The 24,934-nt window shown below is 39.0% G+C and overlaps 2 protein-coding genes across 2 annotated transcripts; one reads left to right on the plus strand and one right to left on the minus strand.

Annotated features, from left to right (window-relative positions):
* Nucleotides 1–6,854: 6,854 nt before the first annotated feature.
* Nucleotides 6,855–7,871, plus strand: LOC115697639 (light-harvesting complex-like protein OHP1, chloroplastic). Its single transcript, XM_030624721.2, has 3 exons — nucleotides 6,855–7,302; nucleotides 7,389–7,511; nucleotides 7,676–7,871. The coding sequence occupies exons 1-3, from the start codon at nucleotides 7,138–7,140 to the stop codon at nucleotides 7,742–7,744; spliced, it is 357 nt and encodes a 118-aa protein (XP_030480581.1). The 5' UTR covers nucleotides 6,855–7,137; the 3' UTR covers nucleotides 7,745–7,871.
* Nucleotides 7,872–7,923: 52 nt separating this feature from the next.
* LOC115697638 (uncharacterized) lies at nucleotides 7,924–11,645 on the minus strand. The gene is made up of 12 exons (XM_030624720.2): nucleotides 11,368–11,645; nucleotides 11,127–11,259; nucleotides 10,949–11,022; nucleotides 10,812–10,858; nucleotides 10,586–10,736; nucleotides 10,441–10,485; nucleotides 9,666–9,870; nucleotides 9,527–9,588; nucleotides 9,307–9,407; nucleotides 8,673–8,727; nucleotides 8,512–8,559; nucleotides 7,924–8,275 (listed from the first exon to the last, which is right to left on the minus strand). Exons 1-12 carry the CDS (start codon nucleotides 11,573–11,575, stop codon nucleotides 8,097–8,099), a joined length of 1,308 nt encoding a protein of 435 aa, XP_030480580.1. The 5' UTR covers nucleotides 11,576–11,645; the 3' UTR covers nucleotides 7,924–8,096.
* Between the last annotated feature and the right edge of the window lie 13,289 nt (nucleotides 11,646–24,934).

Here is a 24,934-nt window from a genome sequence, read left to right on the forward strand (position 1 = left end):
TTCTGGACTTAAAAAGAATTCATAAATTATGTACATATAATCATGAAATAAATCATGTGAACCATGCAACATAAAATGTTATTTCTGATCTTTATTAATAAGTAAATCTGATTATATGAAATGAGTTTTATTTAGGGCATAAAACCCAACATCAAGCTAGAAAAAGAGAAGAAGAGAAAGGGGGTTTCGGCTTGCTAGGGTTAGAGGAAGGAGTGTTTATGCAGCTAGGGTTTTCTACTGCATAAAGGAGGCTTTATACTGCCTTAAACGGCTGAGTTTTGAGGGGGAAACTCTCTTGATCCGCAGAAGAGATAAAGGTCAAGATTGACCTTGGTTTTTGTACTGTGTGGTGTTAGTGTAGGGGCATTTTGGGTAGTGCTTTATTTCCTACACTTTTGATCTTTATTTATATTTTCTCTTGATGTTTTTCTTAAAAAAACCATAACACATAATGTAGAAAAGTACCACCACCACCTAAGATCGAACCACACTAGAAAATGACCCAAAACAATAGAATAGTAACCGAAAAAAAAATAATAGCAGCACATTAACAAATTTAACATCTTTTAATAATAGTACAAAGTGGCATGATGAAATTTGGCACAGGTTTAGTATACCAAAATATAAATTCATTGTTTGGATTGTTGTGTGGAAATGATTCCTAACTAAAAATAGGTTATCTAAGTTTAATCTCTTTGTGGATAAAAGCTTCTTGGTGTAAGGAATGCATGATGAAATCCATGATCATCTCTTCTTCCAATGTCATTTTAGTGCTTATTGCCTCAATGAAACTTTCAAATGGCTAAACAGCCTGAACTGTGGAACACAGCAGCAGAACTTAATGGGAGTAATGGTTTGGATCCAAAGGAAAAATATAAGTCGAAAGAGGAATGTTGATCATTGCTCTAAATGCATCAGTGTAGTATGTTTGAAAAGCTAGAAACAAGATCTTTTGGGAAAGTGAAGTCCCCACAATTGATTGTAAAAGCTATTAATAAAGATATATATTTAATTTATATTTAAACTTTAAACTAAAACTTTCTCAAAACATACAATGAAAACTAATATCTTCTCAATATGCATTTAAGTATCAAAAAAAATAAAAAATTCTTCTATATACAGAAATAAATAGGTGGTATATCAAATTTGTTTTTTAAGGGTGTACTAAATTTTTTTCAAAATTTTAATTATGAAATTATATGTGTATAATTTTAAATTATAAAGAGTTGCTATAAAAATTTTAATAATTTAAGGACAAAAAAAATTGCTAAAAGATCCTTATTTAATAATAAATTAAGAAAAATTAATTAATAATTGTAATTTATTTAATTTTAAAGTATATTTAATCTTCATCAAAGTTTTAAAATGAAATAAATTATTAGGTGACTATTAGGTTATAAGTTAATTATTATATATTTTTATTTGATTTTTAAATTAATCACAACCATTCAATAATAATCTAATGCCTAAAAAAAATATAACCATGATGGTTACATATTTAATGTAACCATTAGAACCTCCTTCATACATATATAACAAGGACAATTAATAGCTTGGTGTCACGGGCTCACCTTTTTAGGTAGCGAAACACCCGTGCGGCACCTTGACTTCTCTAAGCCAAGGTCAGCCTTCCAACCATCCGAGTAACAATGGGCTCATTTTTCCCGCGACCGTCTGCCTCGTGCACACTTCCGTCCCTCGAACAACTCCCGTCGAGTCATGCTCGCAAGCATCCATGAGTGCATCCATGCGTCGAGGCTCTCTAGCCAAGATACTCGCACTGTCCATAGGTTTCCACTATGATAAGGCAAATCCCAACACCTGCGCTCACCTTGTCACTCGTGACCAAGGTAGCAAGTGTGGCAAGATGCCAATATTAAGTTAACGTGCCAACGCTTCTATCATGCCCCATTCGATATTGTCCAAACAGTCTCCCTCATCACCCAAGGACTCCCATACGTCCAATCCTCAAGGTGCCATGCCTCCACGCATGTTGGCAGGCCCTCAAGACAAGCCACCAAACTAGTTGCATACACGAGACCTCTGTCCCTTTCCAGCATGGTGCATCCGTCCCATGTGTGCATGTAAGCTAGCCCACGAATGACTACCCGTGTCATCTCGTGTTGAGACTCGTGGCCAAGGTGCACCATGATGCCTCTTGGAGGATCTAGGCCACGTCCCGTGCAAGCAGCATATCGACAATCCAAGGGAAACGTACCAGTGAACCTCTGGCGGCATTCCTCGACGCACTACCGGGTCGCCCCGATAATGTCCATGAGTACTCCAACTCATGGTGACATATGAGTCCCCTCATGGTCCTCATATGTCCGCCCCACTAGTCCCACTGACTAGTAGTAGCTCACTTAGCACCAAGGTGCAAGGGGTGGTAGAGAGGTGACACTAGGGTACCCCCTTAAAGAGCATTCTGAGCTTCTAGCCTTCTACGAGGAACATAGATGATTTTGGCTCTATAGACATATGGGAAGAACCATATACCAAATCACCTAGTTTTTCCAAACCAATTGCACCATTCTATTTGTAGACCTAAATAAATGGCGAATACCAAGTTCCGTCCCGTTCCGGATAATATTTAAGATATTTACAAAAATGCTACTACATACAAACTAAGCATCAGCATGCTACCAACATGTGCCACCATTTGACCACCACTTGACCAACTTGTGAGCATCACTTAGCTTGTAACGTGCCATCTTAGCACGCATTACACTCTCCCCCACTTCAACATGTCGATGCCCTCATCGACGGACTGCAGGCAAATCTTCCTGATCTCGACTCCTAAGCTTACTCCAAGCTTCTCCTAAATCCTAAGTCTGCACTTGTCCCTCTACCTCTATAGAACCACCCTCTTGGTGACGATCTTGCTCGCCCACTCTTGGACTTGATCAAAGACCTTGTGCCACTGTCACTATTCAGAACCACCCATGGAGTAGTGCCTCCGCGCTAGAATACTTCGCCCAACATGAACTCCTCTGAGTCCATCACAACGTCCTTCCAATCAAGCAAGTAGTCATTGCAACACTGACCCTGAAGCTACCACATCCTCTGATTGTAGCTCACTCGACAATCGTCCAATTCATACTCCTTTTCACAAGGACTAAATATGGTGCACCCCTCAGGGTGAGGTTCACAAACCAACCGTTTCCAACGGCACCTACAAAACACGCTTCCACTAAAGCTAGGTCCCTCTGGACAAGTCCCTCCAGAAACTTCACACGCCAACTCTATGGCGCACCATCCTCCTGATGGTAATTGAGCAAGACACTCTGATCGCTGGATAAAGTTTGGTGCGTCCCACCTGGACGAGGCTCGCAAGCCAACTGCACCCAATGCAGCACCAAGTGCACTCTTGCACAGATTCTCTTCACGAAGTTCACAACATTGGCCCTCCGGCCCTACCGCACACCCACGGCTTCATGCAAAAGGCCCCACTAACTCACTGCATACTTGCTCCTTTGAGCTCCTGCTTGTGTCCGCTCCCAAAACTGTGTCACAAGCTCATCTCCCAAAATCAACCCTCCATCCTCTGATGACTCGCTAACTTTCAACAAACTTGATAACACCTAGTCATACTCTTAAGACTTGAAGTCATACCACTCCGCTATATCCCATCGGCATATGCTCTCTGAATCATTCGGCCTATAGTGTCCCGTACAACACCAATGTCCCCATAAACACAAAACACGCCCATAACATGCGGCAAACTAGCTCAGTCTTGATTTCAGTCTACGCCCTTGCATATTGTCTATCTGTAGCTTGCAACAATCATGCAAGTCTTCGCACTGAACAACCCATCTATTGTAGTGTTTTCCTCTAGATTCACACACCAAAACTGAACAAGTACCCTGATTCTTCAAACACATGAATTAGTGGACTCCCCCACTTCAACTTGGGAAAAACTTCTCTCTTAGAGGAATACCCCTCAAGATATAGCTCCTAAGCTAACCGCCTACTCGCATACAATTCCTCCATTCCACATGTCACTTTGATGAAGATGCTGAGCTAATGCCTCGGTCATTCTGACTCTTCGCCCCTCGACATTTCAATGTTTCCTTAGTCCCTTCGTCTTGCTGACTTTCACCTTAGGCCAACATTGCCATGGTGTTATCTTAGTACCTAAGTCCTGCAGACTTTCACCGTAGATAACTGGCTCTGCCTGTGTCCTGAGTCTTCTTGACTTTACATCCTGAACAACAATCAATCTCCATGATACTCATCTCGATGCTTGTAATGAATAACTAGTCTGTTGAGTGAACCGTGAAGGTCTCTCCCCCACTTCATCTGTTGGCGTCCTTGATAACATGCCCCCATGTGAATGCCTAACTGCCCCAACTCTTCATGCACACCATGTCATCTAAAAGTGCATCCCGCGGGATGTGACTCTCGAGTTAACTATCTCAAATAGCACCCCTGTTGATTTCTACATGCATGCACTAACCACTCAACCATCCAATTGATTCACACTTGCATCACACCCCTTCTGGCTCCCACAATGTACTAAGTTCCAATGATGTAGCCCTCTGGCCTTCATGCAACTCTAACACCCTTATCGACCTTCACAGGCTTACATGACTCCTAAGTCTCACTGGCACGACCCTCTGGCCTCCATACAAACTCTAGCGCCATCTCAACGCTTGCGCTCGATCTTCTCAGCCCTGCTGGCTTCTTTGATGCATTCATTCCATAACTCCGCATCTCTATCGATGCCTTTGTGTGACTTACGCCCTCTGACGCTTTAACAAGCCAACATATTCCACTCAACTACCTCTGCTTTTCCATATGGGTCAAATAAAACTCGCATGCGAACACCTCCAAGTACAACCATCCTCTGAAGATTGCGGCCTCCACCCCCTTGATCTCCATGTGCGTTCCTCTTGACCCACCCATGTAGCAATTGAAGCATTCCATGTGTATCCCAATCTGAACCATCTCAGTCATCAACTCTTGACTTTTGTCGTGACTAACAAGAATCTGACAGTCCCTGCACTACTTCCACACCCTTGCCAACAAGCTTCTTTTTCAACAAAAGCGCCTCCTGCGGCTTACGATCACTCAGGAAAACTTGGCCTAGAGTACCAAGCATACAGTATGGACTATCCCCTCAATCTTGTACTACGCCAACATGTTTCAAACATTTTGTTGCGCCTCTCCACAATTGCACGTGGTAGTTATCTTTCTAGCATCCTTCCACACGCCTACATCCTCTCTAGGATGGCCCAACCAGGTTCACCTCCCACTGAGATGAACTTGGCTTTGATGCCAACTGTCACGGGCTCACCTTTTCAGGCACCAGAACACCCGTGCGGCACCTTGACTTCTCTAAGCCAAGGTCAGCCTTCCAACCATCCGAGTAACAATGGGCTCATTTTTCGCGCGATCGTCTGCCTCGTGCACACTTCCGTCCCTCGAACAACTCCCGTCGAGTCATGCTCGCAAGCATCCATGAGTGCATCCATGCGTCGAGGCTCTCTAGCCAAGATACTCGCACTGTCCATAGGTTCCCACTATGATAAGGCAAATCCCAACACCTGCGCTCACCTTGTCACTCGTGACCAAGGTAGCAAGTGTGGCAAGATGCCAATATTAAGTTAACGTGCCAACGCTTCTATCATGCCCCATTCGATACTGTCCAAACAGTCTCCCTCATCACCCAAGGACTCCCATACGTCCCATCCTCAAGGTGCCATGCCTCCACGCATGTTGGCAGGCCCTCAAGACAAGCCACCAAACTAGTTGCATACACGAGACCTTTGTCCTTTTCCAGCATGGTGCATCCGTCCCATGTGTGCATGTAAGCTAGCCCACGAATGACTACCCGTGTCATCTCGTGTTGAGACTCGTGGCCAAGGTGCACCATGATGCCTCTTGGAGGATCTAGGCCACGTCCCGTGCAAGCAGCATATCGACAATCCAAGGGAAACGTACCAGTGAACCTTTGGCGGCATTCCTCGACGCACTACAGGGTCGACCCGATAATGTCCATGAGTACTCCAACTCATGGAAACATATGAGTCCTCTCGTGGTCCTCATATGCCCGCCCTACTAGTCCCAGTGACTAGTAGTAGCTCACTTAGCACCAAGGTGCAAGGGGTGGTGGAGAGCTGACATCAGGGTACCCCCTTAAATAGCATTTTCAGCTTTTAGCCTTCTACGAGGAACATAAATGATTTCGGCTCTGTAGACATATGGGAAGAACCATATACCAAATCACCTAGTTTCGCTAAACCGATTGCACTATCCTATTTGTAGACCCAAATAAATGGCGAATACCAAGTCCTGTCTCGTTTCGGACAATATTGAAGATATTTATGAAAATGCCACTGCATACAAACTAAGCATCAACATGCTATCAGCATGCACCACAACATGCGCCACCATTTGACTACCACTTAGCCAACTTGTGGACACCACTTAGCTTGTAATGTGCCATCTTAGGATGCACGTTACACTTGGCAATGAATTCGATTGTACATTGTACTGAGATGGGATGAAAAATGCTAAGTGGCACTTTTTAAAGTGTCAAGCACTATAAGGTATACTATTATTAGTGCAATAATTTGATTAAAAAATAAAGATAATTAGTGGAAATAATTTATTTTATGTTATGCTTTGTTCTTGATAATTATATACAAAATGGATAAGAAAAATACCATTTTGCTGACTGCCCCAAAATAAAAATGGACGGCTACAAGGAGAACATGAACACGATTCATGGTCTAAGCTTAAGCATAGAACATGACTAGGGACTACTACTACTAGTGATAGTACCAATCAATCCTAAAGCCTAAAGCCAATAAAAAGAAAAAAAAAAAATCAATCCTAAAGCCAGTGGGCCACACAAATCACCATGTACAAGCCACCTACCTATTAATTTTCTTTACTCAGCATCATGAATACCAAGGAACGGAATGGGATGGGACCCAACAAAAAAAAACAAATTGTGTGATGGAAGCTTTCAACATGGCATAATATGAGCCCCAAAAAGCTTTTGTTTCTTACGGAATATTCTACAACCGTCACTAAACTCTCGCTGAGAAGATAAGGTTTTGTGTAATAGAGAGACCAATAAACCCTTCTCTATGGTATGGTTTTTCTCAACATCAAACCCCAAAATTAAGAATGGCAACTTCAACAGTTTCGTCTCTGCTACCATCTACGGTTTGGACCAAAAATAATCAAATCACACCGAAACCCTTCTTGGGTAATCTTAATTTCAGTTGCACAACATTAAAGAGTCCAGTCTCCACTAAGTTCAGAGTACAAGCTGCAAAGCTTCCCGCTGGGGTAAGTTTCAACTCTATTCATCATATTTTTTCTTCTTGGGTTTTCTTTTTTAGTAAGATTTAACAAAAGGGTACAAATATTTTCAGGTGGTAGTGCCGAAAGTAGAGCCAAAATTTAAGCCACCATTTCTTGGGTTCACAAGGATCGCTGAGACATGGAATTCTAGAGCTTGTATGATTGGTCTCATTGGAACTTTCATTGTTGAACTGGTTAGTTACTCTCTCTCTCTCTCTCTCTCTCTCTCTCTCTCTCTCTCTCTCTCTCTCTCTCTCTCTCTCTCTCTCTCTCTATATATATATATATAATGTTTCTACTATTACCGTTAAAAAGTATAGTTTATATTCGATTAACCGTTTGCTTTTTCATTACCCAGATACTGAACAAGGGCATACTACAATTGATAGGTGTGGAAATTGGAAAAGGTCTTGATCTTCCTTTGTGAGCTTATTCGATGCAACTTCAGTGACCAATGTAGAGTCCTTGACATTTTATTTGATTGAAAGTTTGTTTGTAATAAACCTCATATCTTATTTTTATCTTATATACACGACTCATATTTTGCCACTGCACTACTGTTTTCTGTGTTCGGTTTCTCATAGATGTACATGAATGAACCAGGTATTTATGAGTTTAAATTTCATACTGGTTTATTCACCATATCCTTGTACAAAAACCCTGGAAATCCCCGGGGCTTCTATAGCAAAAAAACAAAAGTTACGAGAAGTTTATACATGGCATAAAACTGCAAGAGATGAACATTTTTAAGGAGAGAGAGATATGAGGAAATGAAAAAACTACAGAACCCTGCTTATTCGAGTATCGATGACCAGAGATTTGGAAGATGGTTCAGACATTTCTAGTGCCTCTGCCAGTGAGAGCCTGCGGTTTCTCCATGCAGCCTCTGCCCAACTCTTCATTCTCTCCCCTTGATCCTTTCTGTTCTGTTGCACACTGAGTGCTTCAGCATAGCCTCCTACATAGTTAAACACACTAGAGCATTATAGTCCAAAAATATACATAAAAACCCTTTACAGAATCAACATAGCGTGCTGCCACAACTCAAATCACTTATACCAGATAGCGTAGAAAGAGTTTTTGAAGTAAAGTTGACTAGTTGTGTTTCGGTGTGTATGCAGCAGGGACTTGTTATTCAGATACATTTACAGTTAATTTTTCCTTTAAAAACCATTTTAAATTCTTGGTTATTACCTCTAGCAAGGGCCATAATATCACATCTAGCTACCTTTGCGTCTGCACCTACAGAATCCACAAAATAAAAAAAAAAAAAAAAAAAAAAGACATTACTTTTAAATTTCCCCCTCATTTTGAACCCTTAAATAACTAATTAATTATTAAGCTATTGACCGTACCTTCAGTTTCCAATGGCGGAGCTTTCAGCAACTCTATTGCCCTTCTATAAAGTCCCTGTAAGTAAGAATACTGAGGTGAAAATCCAGCAATAGAACAAATTTTCATAAATACTAAAATGAAAGCTGAAATAAACATAAGTACGTTTCAGGAATGAAAAATTCAAATATCCAAAAACCCAATAGATTTAACAAAATTAACAGCAAACAACGATGACAAGTTTGTGTAAGGGTTGAAAAGTCTATGGAACCAGCAAAATCTACAGAAACGAGCAAAGCATTACAACATCAGCAATATGCAAGACTCAGAAAAAACTAGTTCGACAATTATTAAATCACAATGCCGACTAGTAACGATTAAAAGTTTTTCAAAGTTAGACATCAAAATATATACCATCAAAACCTACATATTTAAGCTCTTAAAACCATGACTCCAAAAATACCAATAAAGTTTTTATAATAACCATGGACAACTAAAACTAAAAACTTCTAGATTAATCTGTTGATGCTAATTCAACTGAAAAAATACTTAAAGTTTCATTAACTTAAAAGGGAAATTGAGTAAACCAAATCCTTGAAAGTAACTTGATGAGTAGTTATTTTAAACAACCTGCCTACCAATAAGTAAGAATCTAACCTCTTGAATCAAAAGAGAACTCGAATGCTCCTGAACTGCTTTCCGCCGAAACATGAGAGCTATGCAGGTTAAGACAACCCCAACCTTTGGATGATGAGAACCTTTATAAAGTGCAACATGAGCACAAATGATCCGTAAATTTGTGTTAAGAACCCATCAAGTAATTTATATATTCTAGAAAGTAATATCACTGTCAATCATAATCGTAAATGTAGTTTACCGAAATGTTCCTCTGCATTAGTTAGAGCCTTGGTCAATATCTCCTCTGCATGACCAAAATTCCTGAAAGTATATGAGTAAGACTTGTGGCACAAGTGTTCCGTGTTAGAAAGAAGATAGCTACTAATGTAGAGAATTACCCAAGCTGTGCCTCAACCTGTCCCAGAGCACATGTAGCTGACAACAAAACCTCCTCCATGGACATATTACAAGCTGCCAGTGAATTTGAGTTGATGCAGTATTTATTTTCAGACAATTGTTGAATTACATTCTGGTATAATTCCTTTGCCAAAGAAAAATTCTGTATTGTATGCAAGAATTCTCCACAGGATAGTTTAGCACTGACTATATTTACCAAACAATCGAAGATCAAACGCCAAAGTAAGACAAAATCACAACATATGTATAGTAGAAATAAACAGACACAAAAGGAGATATGGGAATAAAAAAAATGTAAAATTGCTAAAATGAGTGAAATGGAAGTGTCATCATTGGTGTAAAGCTTATGAAATCTACACATTTCTAGCACCTCGTATGAATCAATAGCCTTCATGGAGCATATAACGTAGACAAAAAAGGTAATAAGCCATTGGCAATCTATTCTCATAGGTCTGAGCCTATGCCCTATCCCAATCAAGCAAACAGAACCTTCTTGAAACAGAAAGTTGTATTAGCTAGTTTAAGAAAATTCATATAGAGAAAGTAAATCATGATGTCTATTTATATTTATGTATATGTATATATTTTCAAATGGGTTTGAGGAAATTAAATTTCCAAGATTTAAGCTCTTATGTTGTTAAAGAGTGTATTGTTTTTTCTTTTATGATACACTTATGTTGAGCATATGTGCAATAATTGAAATGGACTTCATTACGTATTCTAACAGTAAACAATGACCATGGAAATGAACCTCACCAGCTAATCCTTTGCTATCATCAGGTACATGGAAGAAAGACTCGGCTGAAAAGAACCAAATATAAAACAGTTATGTATTATGTATACAACAATTATGAATGACATGATATTAACTGAAAAACATTCATTCCAGCGTAAGCTGTACCTGACTGAATATTTCCACAGACGAGCTCATTCAGCCCTTTAGCAGCTTTAGCACGAGCAATTAAGACCTCATTAACTCCCCTGCTAAACTGAGTACCATTTTCTCCCAAAATATCTAAACATTTATCTGCGACCATTGATGAAGTATCATCCTATATAGGGAGAATCATCTCCATGAATCAAAATTACATATACACTCGAAAGGTTTAAATAATGTGGATATGCACCTGGCCCAACTCTAAGTGTAGTCCAACAAGAGCTTCCAATGCAGCAACTTTACAAAATTCAGATAGTTTCATTAGTCAAAAATAGCGAACCCAACAAAATAAATATATAAATGCTACAATAACTTTATTTTGTTTACCTCTAAGACCAATTGAAGAGGATTGCAAATCTTGAATTCCTTGGAGTTTTTCTATTGCCTCATCAAAGTTTCCTCTAAGAAAAATATCCCATTTATCTGAGTTAAGAAACAAAAAACTAAAAAAGAAAATATCAATTGGGATTTGCAAATAATAATCCAATATGAATAACAATTGAACCTTTCAGACAGCAACGTAGACATGGCCATGAAGATCATCCCCTTCGTATCATCTACATCAGATGCTTGCCCTTCACTTGGTTGAGTCGAAAGGCACTGTTCAAGCACAAGCAGACCTTGTCCATACGAATCATCTATATTTTCACGTACCCCAATCCAACCCACAAAACATTTACTTTCAAAAAGAAGAAAAAAAAAAAGAAAGTACGAATTTTAAGAAGCTCAATCAATCTGTTGGAAACCTGATTTTTGGGACCTGGCATGAGAGAGAGCGTAGTCGATCATCTGAATAGCAACTGGGTTGGGGTTTGAGGCGTTGAATTGACCATGGATTAATCTCGTAAACACCGGAGGCCGCTGCAAGAAAGAGGAGCTAAACCCAAATGAGTTGGGTCGGAGCTTAGTGGTTCGAGCCACTGCCCTTGATAGCTTGGCCATGGTTCGAATCATTTTTCCTGGTTGATCAAATCTTCGTTCTGTGATGAAATGAAATGAAATGGATAAAACCTGTTTCTACTCTTCTACTGCAGACGAAAGGGTTTTAGATGATTAAAGCAAACGACAACAGTATAAGAAAAACGACCATCTTTTAAGAAAACTACACTAAAAGTTGGTGTTTGTGTTAAGGTTTATACCCTGATTATTTTAATAAAGAGTTGAACATTTTAATATATCCATGAATGTTAAATTATTAATATTTTTTTTTATCAAAGAAGAACTTCATTAATCAATAAGGCAAATTACAACCAAACCAAAGCCAAATAAAATTGACTCCAAAGACACCTAAAGGTGACTTATATACATCCTAGCGAGCTTTTGACCCTTAGAATTCCTCCCCCTATCTAAAAGTGATAAACACACTTTGATACTCTCTCTAATCATTTTATCAATACAATCCATCGACAAACACTTATGTTCAATAACACAAAAGTTCCTATTAATCAAAATGTTATAGACCACACCAGCTAAGGCCGCATATTTTAGCTCTGCTAAATTAGAGAGAGCTCTCTGTGATTCTGTCCACCGAACCCAGCTCCCAAGCTCCTTTGACCAGGAGTTCAAATCCTGCCACTACTCAACTCGACTAATTACCCTTGTAGAGAGTGCCCATGATCCTCCTTAGCAATTTCACAAACAGTATAGAGATCTGAATCCATATTAATATTTCTACTAGCAAGCTGATCTTTGGTAAGAAGATGAGAGTGCACAGCTTGCCACAAAATGAATCTAGGTTTTGGTGCAGCCATACGATACCAAACAACCCGATCAAATGTAACTCTAGTCAAGTCAAATATAAAACTATCATAAAGAGAACTGATTTTGAATTTACTTGTGCAGCATGCCTCATATATATCCCTTGGAGAGAAGCAATGTCTTAAATTCATAAGCTTTCTTTAATACCAGCTTACATCTAGCTTGAGTTCATGAATCCAAACACTTTGACTCTTTAAGTAAATCATATTGATCCACTTAAAGACTATCCTGTTTCAAAACTAGAGCCCATAAGTATTTAACCATAGCCGCTTTATTCCATTTTGTCCCCTCTCTGAAGTCAAGACCCCCAAAATCTTTTCGGTTTGCAAACCAACTCCTAAAAGGACAGATGAAGCTTGTTAGAGTTTCCTCCTTCCCCCAAAGAAAGTTCCTCTAAAGTCTATTCACTTCCTTAATCACACTCTGGGGAAGCATAAAAATATTCATCAAATAGCTTCTAATGTCGATCAAAATAGTATTTATAAGTTAAATTCTGCCTTCATATGTGAGATATCTACTTGTCCAATTGGACATCTTCCTTCTTATTTTAGTAATAATAATCTCACAATCTGCATATTTCCATTTGGTTGGCCTCGAGGTGACTCCCATATATTTCAAAGGGAAGGATCCCTCTCCAAATTGCACTACCATGATCTTTCTCTTGTTTGTGTCATCAACTCCAGCCAAGTAAACACTTGATTTTCCTTTATTAGCATTCAGACCAAAACATCCACTGAATTGCTTAAAAGCTCTTATGATACATTGCACAGAATCCACCCTCACCTTGCAAAACACAATGAGATCATCCGCAAAGCAAAGACTCACCAATTTAAGATCCTTGCAAAGCGGATGAAATCTGAAATCTTTAGAATTGGATTGGACAATAAGGAGTCGAGTGAAGTACTCCATAACCAGAGTAAAAAGTAAGGGACACATGGGATCACCTTGTCTTAGCCCTTTAGCCCTTAGAAGTCTACCTTGAACTCTACCATTCAACACCAACGAATAGGAAGTACCTCTCACATAAGTCATGATCCAACCAATGAATAATGAGGGATACTTGAAAGCCTTTAACAAATTTTCCTAGAATCCTTAGTTAATTGTATCATAGGCCTTGCTCAAGTCCCCCTTTAATAGGCATCTAGGAGAGATATTCTTCGTTTGATACCCTTTCAATAAATCTTGAATTTATAATATAATATTTAAATTAAAAGGTATTTACCGAGTTTTTCAGAAACCAAATATTTTGAGATCTTAGAAAAGATAACAGATAACAAATAATAAATAGATAGATTTTTTACGTGGTTTAGACGTTAATGATCCTTAGTCCATGAGTCTATAATATTAGCCTCTTAGGATGAATGTTTTCAAGATTATTAGATATTGCAATAAAAATCACTCTGGTTCTCTCAAAAGAGAGTTCGAGAAAAATAAGACTATTTATCGGCACACATGGGGTAAAGGGAATACCCTTTACTTACCTAGGATTTTGTATTCCACACGCTACTAAGGTATGTACTGTGAGAGGACGGTCTAACCATTGGCTGATAGAAACCTTCTTCATTGTGTGGTGTATAGCCACTTGTGAGGAATTTTGTACGATCCTAGACACGTGTCGTGCAAAGGTTTCTCCTTTGCCAAATAGTCTTTAACCTTGGGCAAAGAGCGTACTTGAGGGTGCGTACGCGCACTACCATGAATTGGCATGGGGGACAAAATCTGATCATGTATCAGAAAAAGGTGTAACCGTCTACAAGGTGATATTTTGCAAGGTGTTGATATGGCCAATGTCTCTAAGACCTTTATCGCCTTCCAAGTTCCTTACTAAGGGAAGTTCTCCCGAAGGCCATTACCTCTCCTTGCCTTTCAGGTCCGGGAGTCATTCATTTTCTTGATTACCTAGTATGACTTGTGTTGTGACCATATCCTTCTCTTTGATCACGCCACGTGTCTAATTAATGAAAACTTGGATAACATTTACCCCCAGGCTTTCGAGATCCTCTGGATCACGGAAGCTTGCTATTGTCTCTTACGTTGATCGTTGACACGTGTTGCAGGTTTAGGTCGCGGACACACCCCAAATGAGTTGTATTCTACTGAGGGTATTTATGACATTTTTTCCTCTTGCGTGGTAACCACGCGACATGTCAGAAGGTATTTCTTGCCCCTTTTTGTGTATAGCAAGGCATGCTTAGCAAAAAAGGTGGAGTGATACTGGCGACTCAGTGACATTCAGAAAGGGACCTTGACATTTTGGTGGGCCCCGATCATACGAGACTTCTCATCTCCCTAGCTGTGGGATCCATTACAAACATTTTGAATCGTTGATATTTCATAGTCCTATCTTCTTTTTAAATATAAATCGCCTTTGGTGGTGTTGTTTTTACTTCTTTTATTCAAAACTCCATATTTTCCCTACAACTTCTTTTTTCCTTTTTCTGCCATCCTTTGCATGCAAGAAGCATTAGAAGGTATGATCCAGCGATTACTCGTCATCCAAACGGAACTTTTCCCAAACATTGCTCCCCTCCAACTGGACCGACAAAGTTCTTCCTCAGGGGGAACATTTGATTTTCAAGTTAACTATGACCGCTGCATCAACTAGCTTTAGAGCTTTTAGGTAGGCTTTCTTGACACACCACTCACCCCTTCTAACTCGACAAGTAAGTGCACTAACCCCTGCCTAAATTTTTGGCATTTCACGTTTAGGGCAAGAAGGTTCTTGCTTAGGTTAGGGCTAGAACTGTTCTTGTGCCGTATAGCAAGATATTGTGTGTGAAAGAAAGCCCGTCTTCATACCCGTTCTTTGTTTCAAAGAATTTTCCTTTTCCTTTGTAAACATGGATTTGAACGAAGACCCCCTCGCAAGCACATCCATGTTTGTCGAGGGTAAACCTATTCCAATTGCTGAAAGGTTTTTCGCGAGACAGGACCAAACCGAGGCCTCCATGGCAACTTCTTAACCTGTAGGGGCCTTAGAAACCATTCCAGAAAATGAACCCATCACTGAGAGAGATCTCTCTGCGGATAACAGGAGAGGTGAAGGGGTTGAAATTCCTTCACCGGTGCAGTTTCGTCCTAAGTCCGTATGGGAAATGGACGAGAAGGCCAACTACTTTCGATCTTATGGGATGTTGCAAGCGTATTCTGAGGTTGTTGGCCTCTGTAATGTCCCCGGACTAATGTGGCACATGCTTTCCATCTTTGGAGAATCTGCATCCATTAGTGTTGATGGGTTCAGTGCATGGAATTGGTCCCATATTTCCAGTGGCGCTCACCTTCCCTTGAGAACTTATTTTGAAAAAATGATTGCGAAAATTGGGATTGAACCCTTCCAGTTGATTCCCTCATCATATAGGCTCTTGGTTGAGTGGTACGTGTTTTGAAAAATCAACAAACTGGAGGTTCTCTCCCTGGAGGAGATCCTTTACTTTTATAGTGTCAAGGCCAATCCTATGAGGACCAATAGGTCAAAGCTGGGGTTCTTCCAACTGGATAAGCGCCCAAATTCTTACTGCCCTATTTTCCAAATGGATCGCACTCATGAACTCTAAGAATATTGGTTCTTTTCTTTCAGGTTTCCTACCAGCAAAGTGCCATCTCTTCAGTTAAGCTTCCAACTCCCAAGTATTCTAACTATTCACCAAGAGTTCTGTTTACTTATAAACTTTACCAATTTTTGTACTCGGGCTGACATTTTTTGATTTATGGCAGAGCTTTCTTCTCAGTGTGCTAGGACGGAGGAGATAACCAAGTAAGAAGCCTGATACAGGGCCTTTTCGGAAGACCAATTGAAGGTTGGGGACCTAATGACAACTAAACTCCTCTGCAGGTTTGACTTGATCACAAAGTTTCAGAGTATTGACATAGTTAGCCTCCGAGGGCAGCGCCAACCTCCCAAGAAAGTGAAGGAGGCGATTGCCACTGATTTGGCTGTTATAATCACAAATGCAGCCAAAAACAACAATGCCCTAAACTCATATCGTATGTCACGCCATCCTGATCCTATGCCTGAGGAAGAAGAGATCTCAGAGAGATTTTTCACTACCTACCATGATGTGGGGACACTAGGTGCCAGTACTTCGGGAAGAGGTAATGGACCCTTCTGCATCCTCTGTACCCCCAGCCTGAGTCCCATGTGCCGGAGGACTCATGGAGGATTTGATAAATATTTCCTAAGCATAAACCGCCATAGATACACCATGTAGGATTACATAGACAGAGTAGACCAATTAGTTAGGAGCCCTAGAAACTCGGGGACTCCTTCAGAAATTGTCAGAGTAGACCCTTTGATGGTTATGTCTCTGCCTGAATGTAAGGAATATGGCAGTTTCATTGGTCATAGGAGCATTTTATCTTTTGCTTGTCGACAACCATATAGTACTTCACTGAACGATCGCATCCACGCACAAGTTTTTTCACTAGATTCTCCTTCTTGTTGTTGCTATTTTTCATTATGATTGCATGACTTGCAATTGCTCCTCTTATTTACTCGTATTGTCGTCTTATGTGCAGATACTCCATAATTTGCAATGTTGAAGTCTTGGAATAACCAGATCTCAGTTGCCATGGATGTGGCCAGGAAATCCCAAGAGAAAGTCAAGAGGAAGACTAACTGGGAAACCACCTTCTCCCTCGACTTCCTCATCGTTAGACGTCTGGGATATTTCTCCTCCCATCAAGACTAGACTTGCTGCACTAGGCCATCCTACTTTCGCTAGTGGGGATAAGGGACCTGGCACCTCCTCGAAAGCATCTGAGGTTCTCGCTGCTCTGGGAGAGCAGCCCTCTCAAATAATTCCCCTGACATGAGAGATAATCCTGGACACCACACCAAACGTGGAGGGTATAGCTTGGATGGCCTTGTCTTTCCCCCAAAGGGGACTCCAACTAAGTCTAAGCGCAAGGGATCAAATACTTCCCCTGATCTTAGTGCAAAGAGGGTCATGTCTTCAGTCCCAGACCCAAGGGAAACTGATGTACTGTCGACCAACTCGACATTGCCACTGCAACAACAATAATAGCACCAACAATAATAACAAACACCACCAACAACAACAGCACCAACAAACACAACAACAGCACCAACAAACACAACAACAACAACAACAACCATAACAACAGCTGTCGCAATCACAATCTGGACGAGTGCCTCTACCTTAGCAGTAGCAGTCTCTATCTCCTTGTCAATTGGAGATTGTGACATCTCAGTCTCTTACACTGCAACCCCTTCCCAGGCACACAACTCCTAGGCCAGCCTCTGCTGGCCCACCTTTACCCGCCATAAAAGGGTACGGTTCCTTCATTAGGATTCTCCTTCCCCATGAGGCTATCTATTCTTGGCCACAAATACCTCACAAAGGCCGCCATTTTGAGAAAGTGCCATGATCAGGAACATGTAAATCTTTAGAAACGGGCTACTCGAATGTCTTCCATCAAGACAGCCGAGATTGCTCAGGGAGTCCACCAGCCTTTGTCCCCTGGCCCTGTGTTGGATCTGACTGCAGTGAGCCAAAATCTAATACCTAAGGTGGGCAGAGCTATTGCCCCTTATGTTGGGTTTTGTGCCCTAAATAAAACCCATTTCAATATAATCAGATTTACTAATTAATAAAAATTAGAAATCACTTTTATGTTGCATGGTTCACATGATTTATTTCATGATTATGTTTAATGTATAAATTCTATTAAGTCCAGAACATATTTACTTGTTCATGATTATAGTGTCGTCAGCACAGTGGAATATAATCATGATTATACGTTCAAAAGTTTAATTCCCATGATTTGTCAATTCACTGGATTTAGACTCGCATGATAATCTGCAATAGGTATACTTACACCTTGGATAAGTGTTATGTCCTTTCTAGGGCATTGGCAAAGTAAACCAGTATCGGATGTATGGAGTATACATTGGAAGGGATCGATATTGATCTTAGATAAGATATCATAAACTTACCGTTATATCTTTCTAAGTTAATATCAATGGTTGATCTTAGGTCTATGAATCTCAATCCTGGCATGGTTATGTTCGATCTCAAGAGTGTTATTTGTGTTCTTTGATTTGTTAGTTAAGCCTACCTTTTGGTCTGGGTGATACATACATTTTGGGAACATGATAGTACAATTGAGTTAGAGCGCTAAATATAGATATGGAATCTATAGCTTCTATAAGTTTTTAAAAGGGAAACGATGATCTCTTTCGAGCTTGGCTGAATAGAGATAAATGATTGAGGCCTCATTTCAGTAATTATATTAGTTTACTGAAGTATCATTTATAGGTTGCTAAGTGTTTTAAGGATAAAATATATTGAAGGGTAGAACGGTAAATTTATCCCTATTTAGTGTAGATCATCTATAGAGGATCCTTGACTATTAGGATTGTAACAATGGATAATCATAACGTATCTATATCGTGGTACGTATAGAGTGTTCTATATAACTGAGAGTGTATTCAATTCCATGTTCTATAGTGGTTCAATGAGGAATTAATCAATTGAGAATTTACTTGGTGAATTTTAGATCCACTTATTGAAAGCTCGGTTATATAGGCCCATGGTGCCCTCACTAGTTGAGATAATACTGCTTGCAAACTTAGTTAATTAATTTTAATTAAGGGATATTGGCGGCTAAACCACCTGAACTTTACGGTTTGTAACACTTAACCACAAAAACCAAATTTTAGGGGCTAAACTACCTAAACCCTGGTTCCGTTTTGCTCTGCACACCTCCGTCCAAAAATCACAGTTAAGTGCCACGGTGGACTGTCCACGTGTACACACTTGTACACGTGGCAAATTTATAGTGGTCCACGTAATATTAGTTTTAAAAAATAATTATAAATATTTAAAAAAATTAAAAAATCAAAAAAAGAATTATTTTTTTTTTCTTTTTTACTTTTTTTAATTTAAAAAAAAAATAAAAAATTACTTTTTTTTTCTTTTTCTTCTTATTCTTCTTTCTTCTTTCCAGCCCAATAAACATTATCACTTCACTCCACAGTACCTTCTTCTTCATCGTCTTCCAACTTCAAATCCACAATCACTCAGCTTTCACACCCCACAACACACTTTCTCCTCCTAAGAACCCCTCATCTTCTTTCCTCTTCTCTTAATATCACCTCATCCAAGCCTCTCTGCACCTACGCCTTCCCCAATGCCAAAAGCCACGGAGTCTCTCGTCGCTACGGCGGACCCTCCGAGCGTGAAGGCCCAAGGTATCTAACAGCTCGAGTGAGCTTGAACAAGAAGAAAGTAAAAACAGAGAGAGAACAGAGAGGTAAGATCAATTGGATTGAATGAATCAAATCAGTACAAACACCAATGCTTGCTACTTATACCAAGTAACAAGGAAGCAAAATGATACAGCAAAAATAACAGAAATATACAGCTGGACTAACCAACTAACCTAACCAATTCCCAACTAACTCAAACAAACATAACTGACTCAACAGTTCTTGAAACTCCCCCTCAAGATGGAGAAAATATGTTCTTCAATCCCATCTTGTCTTTAAAGTTGTTGAATTGGTTTGGAAAAAGGGGCTTAGTTAGGATATTTGCTACTTGATCTCTTGTGGAAACATGGACTGTCTTTATGACACCTTGTTGCACCTTTTCTCGAACTAGATGACAATCTATCTCTATATGTTTGGCTCTCTCGTGAAAAACTGGGTTTGCTGCAATGTGTTGGGCTGACTTGTTATCACAATAAAGTAAAGTAGTGTTGGAAATTATTTTACCAGGATCTAGATTTACTAACAAGTATGTTGGATTAACAAGCTAATATGAATTCTAAAACAATGAAAATAAACACATATAAAGTTAGAAAACCTTACAGTGGGTGCAGCGGAATAATATGACTCCTTCCATTCAGATCTCTAGCCCTTGATTCCTTTCTGTAGCAGAGCATCACCAAGATCTGAACCTGGATCTTCTAATCTCTTTCTTTGACGCAGAATTTCCATAGTCTTACATACTATGATTGAGGTACCACTTGATGTGTGTGGGCACTACTCATCTCACTCAAAGTTTCGAAATTTAGAGAGAAGAAAAGAGAGAGAGAGGCGTGTGAGGCTTTTTCTGAGAGAAATAAAGTCATCAAAGATGTGTGTGTATTTCCTCAAGCCAACACTTTCTATTTATAGAAAACCCTCTAGGTTTAGGTTAGAATTGTATGGCATTAAACTAATGGAAACTACAAATGGAATTTCCTATGCATAGGGCCGGTCATACAAAGGGTATTGGGCCTCACTTTGCAACTTTCCCATTTTGTTATTTTCCATTCCCATTTTCTCAAAAATGCCAATTTTCCAATTTAACCATTTAAATGCCAATTATAATTATTTAATAACTTGGAAATAATTATCAAATAATATTGCCATTTAATATATTTATTAATTTAGACATATAGAGTCTCTTAATCAATAAATAAACCTAAAATCTCTTTTCTTTACAATTTTGCCCTTGCTTAGTGAAAATTCATAAAGTAGACATAGTCTAACTTTTAGAATTTTAATTGATTAATTAAAATCAATTAACTGAGTCTTACAAGCAGTATGGTCTCAACTAGTATGGGGACCATGGGTCTATATAACCGAGCTTCCAATAATTCGAACCGAATTTACCAAGTAAATTCCCTAACTTATTAATTCCTCATTGAATCCACACTTAGAACTTGGAATTGCACTCTCAATCATATAGAAACGCTCTATATGTTCCACGATATAGACACGTCATTAGTTATCCATTGTTATAACCCTAATGTGATCAATGATCCTCTATATAGATGATTTACACTGTAAAGGGATTAAATTACCGTAACACCCTACAATGTATTTTATCCTTAAAACACTTAACCCTGTATAAATGATATTTCACCTAAGTGAAATGAGATCTCCACCATTTATCTTCGTTTGGTTAAGCTCGAAGGAAATCATCCTTTACTTCTATTTGCCAAATAGAAGCTATAGATTCCATATTTATGTTAGCGCTCCCACTCAATTGCACTACCGTGTTCCCAAAATGTAAGTATCACCCTAACCCAAAAGTAGGCTTAACTTAACAAATCAAAGAACACGAATAACACTCTTGAGATTGAACCTAACCATATCAGGATTGAGATCATTTGATCTAGATCAATAGGTGATATTGAATTGAATAGACATTACGGTAAATTTTAACATATCTAATCAAAGTTTAATATCGGTCCCTTCCGATGTATACTCCATACATCCGATACTGGTAAACTTTGCCAATGTCCTGGAAAGGACATAACACTTTTCCAAGGTGTAAGAATACCTATTGCTGATTATACCATGTCAGTCTAAATCCAGTGTTCTGACAAATCAGGGAATAAACTTTTGAACATATGATTAAGATTATATTCCACTGTGCTGACAACACTATAATCTTTAACCAACTCATATGTTTAGGACTTAAAAAGAATTCATACATTATATACATATAATCATGAAATAAATCATGTGAACCATGCAACATAAAATGTTATTTCTGATCTTTATTAATAAGTAAATCTGATTATATGAAATGAGTTTTATTTAGGGCATAAAACCCAACAAGTAGGTCCTTCATGTTTGATTTGAAGTTCTTTGAGGATAGAAAGTAGCCAAACCACTTCACAAGTGGTATTGGCCATGGCTTTATATTCAGCCTCTGCAGAGGACCTTGAAACCGTGTGTTGCTTTTTGCTTTTCCAAGAGATGATGGACGTTCCAACAAAAATGTAAAAGCCAGTTGTTGACCTCCTTGTATCTGGACATGCTGCCCAATCTGAATCAGTATAGGCATATAACTTCACTTCAGTATTGGTAGCAAAGAAAAGTCCTTGTCCAGGAGTCCCTTTAACATATTGAAGAACTCTTTGTGTTGCATGTAGATGAGTGACTCTAGGTGTGCATAAGAACTGGCTTAGCTTGTTTACTGAGTAGGAAATGTCAGGCCTTGTGATGGTCAAATATTGTAGCTTTCCCACTATCCTTCTATATAATGTTGGATTGGCCAACTTCTCTTTCTCATCAAGCCCAAGTTTGAGATTTGCTTCCATTGGTGTACTCACTGGTTTGGAACCTAGATAGCCTAGATCTTCCAACAATAGAAGTGCATAAGGTCTTTCTAAAACAAAGATCCCTTTCTCAGATCTAGCAACTTCAAGTCCTAGGAAATACCTCAAATTTCCTAAGTCTTTTAGCTGAAATCTTGTGTGTAACCTTGCTTTGAGAGCTTCAAGTTCCACTAAATTGTTGCTAGCAAGAATTACATCATCAACATAAACCAATAGAAATATGAAATTTACATTGAAATGTTTTATGAACAAGGAATGATCAGTTGCTGAATGGTGAAATCCTTCATCATTCAAAGCACTTGAGAACTTGGCAAACCATTGTTTTGAAGCTTGCTTCAATCCATACAATGACTTTTGCAACTTGCATACTGCATTTGGTGGTAACTCCCCCTTAAGTCTTTACCCTTGAGGTATAGACATATACACATCTTCATGGAGATCACCATGTAGAAAGGCATTATTTACATCCAATTGATGTAAATGCCAGCCTTGAATGGCAGCAAGAGAAAGGACTAACTTTACAGTAACATGCTTAGTAACCGGGGCAAAAGTATCTGTGTAGTCAATCCCTTCTTGTTGATTGTATCCCTTAGCTACCAACCGAGCTTTGAACCTTTCTACACTGCCATCTGCATTGAGTTTGATCTTGTAGACCCATTTAGAACCAATGACATGGTGTCCCTCGGGTAAAGAAATAATGATCCATGTATGATTCTTCTCAAGAGCCTCTATCTTAGTGTCCATTGCATTATCCCAAACAGGGATACCATGAGCTTGGTGAAAGAACTCAGGCTCAAAATGTCTCAAAATGGCCAGAATAACAGCTCGAAATGTTGAAGATAGCTTGTTGTAACCAATGACCTGAGACAAAGGATGAGTAGTCACAAAAGAAACTTTAGCCAACTTAGACAAATTGGTAGAAGCAAGATAGCAATGGTATTCATTCAAGTATGATGGTTTATGTACTGCCCTGCCAGATCTGGTATGAGAAAAATCATGAGAAGAAATATCTGCTGTACCAGGCAGATCAGAATGCACAACAAGTTTAGTAAAATCAGTGTGAGATAACTCAACTGAGGCAGGAATATGTGGAGACTGAGATGGAGTATTATCAGAAGAGTTAGAAGAAAGAAACTCACCTGATACAGTACCTGGTGCTGTTGAACCCAAGGGTTCTGTAGGAACAGAAGTAATACCTGGTGCAGAAACATGAGAATAATCTGCAATATCTGATACAATGTGTGGAGAAGAGGCAAAAAAATTCTCATAGGCAGGTGAGATACCTCCAGTAGAGACAAAAGGAAAAATATGCTCATAAAAATAAACATCTCGAGAAATAAAAGTGAGATTTTTATTCAAATCAAGCAGTTTGTAACCTTTTACACTTGGAGGATATCCCAAAAATATGCAAGGGGCAGACCTAGGTGAGAATTTTGACCTTGTTTGACTCAAAGTGGAAGCATAAGCTAGACACCCAAAAGCTTTTAAATGGTCATAGGCTGGTTCTTTAGAGTGAAGAATAGCAAAAGGTGTCTTGCCTTTGAGATTAGGTGTAGGAGTTCTATTAATTAAATAGGCTGCAGTAGCCACACAATCTCCCCAATATACCAAAGGAATGTAAGATTGAAAGAGTAAAGCCCTAGCAACATTGAGTAAATGTTGATGCTTTCTCTCAACAACAGAGTTTTGTTGAGGTCTTTGCACACAAGAATGATAGTGCATAATCCCAAGTTCATTGAACAAGTCTTTGAACTGTAATTCTTTTTCATTATCAGACCTCATACCCTTGATTGTCTTACCAAACTGATTTTGAACAAGAGTAATGAATTGGGGTATAGCATGCTGAGCATCAGACTTTTGTTTGATGAGCTTAATCCATGTATATCTGGAACAATCATCAACAATGGCAATAAAGTACTTATACCCTTCAATGGGACAAGTGTTATAGGGACCCCAAATGTCAACATGAATGAGATCAAAGCACTTTTCAGCAATATTATGATTTGAAAAGAAATGAAGTTTCCTTTGTTTGGCATAATGACAAATAGAGCAATGAAACAAAGAATTAGAATCAACATGAAATTTCAAAGCTTTATTCAATGGATGAGTTTTTACACAAGATGGATGGCCCAATCTATAGTGCCAAACAGTTTCATTGGAAATTTTAGAATCAAAAAAAGTGGCAGCAACAGAAATCAGATTCTTATTACAGCTTTGATCAATATTCAAGTAGTATAAATTGTCAAATTTTCTACCCATCCCAATCACCTTGGTCTTGGAAGTGTCCTGAATGATACAATCATCATCAGAAAACAAGAAAGTGCAATTATTTGTGGCTGTTAACGAATTGACAGACAACAAATTACACTTAAAAGAAGGCACATATAGAACATTTTTAAGGAAAAGTTCAGGACTCAAATGAACTGTTCCTATGCAAGAAATCTCAGCATGCAATCCATTAGGCATCAAAACAGTTTT

This window comes from Cannabis sativa, chromosome 7 (genome assembly GCF_029168945.1).
Source record: "Cannabis sativa cultivar Pink pepper isolate KNU-18-1 chromosome 7, ASM2916894v1, whole genome shotgun sequence".
In the NCBI taxonomy this organism is placed as follows: Eukaryota; Viridiplantae; Streptophyta; class Magnoliopsida; order Rosales; family Cannabaceae; genus Cannabis; species Cannabis sativa.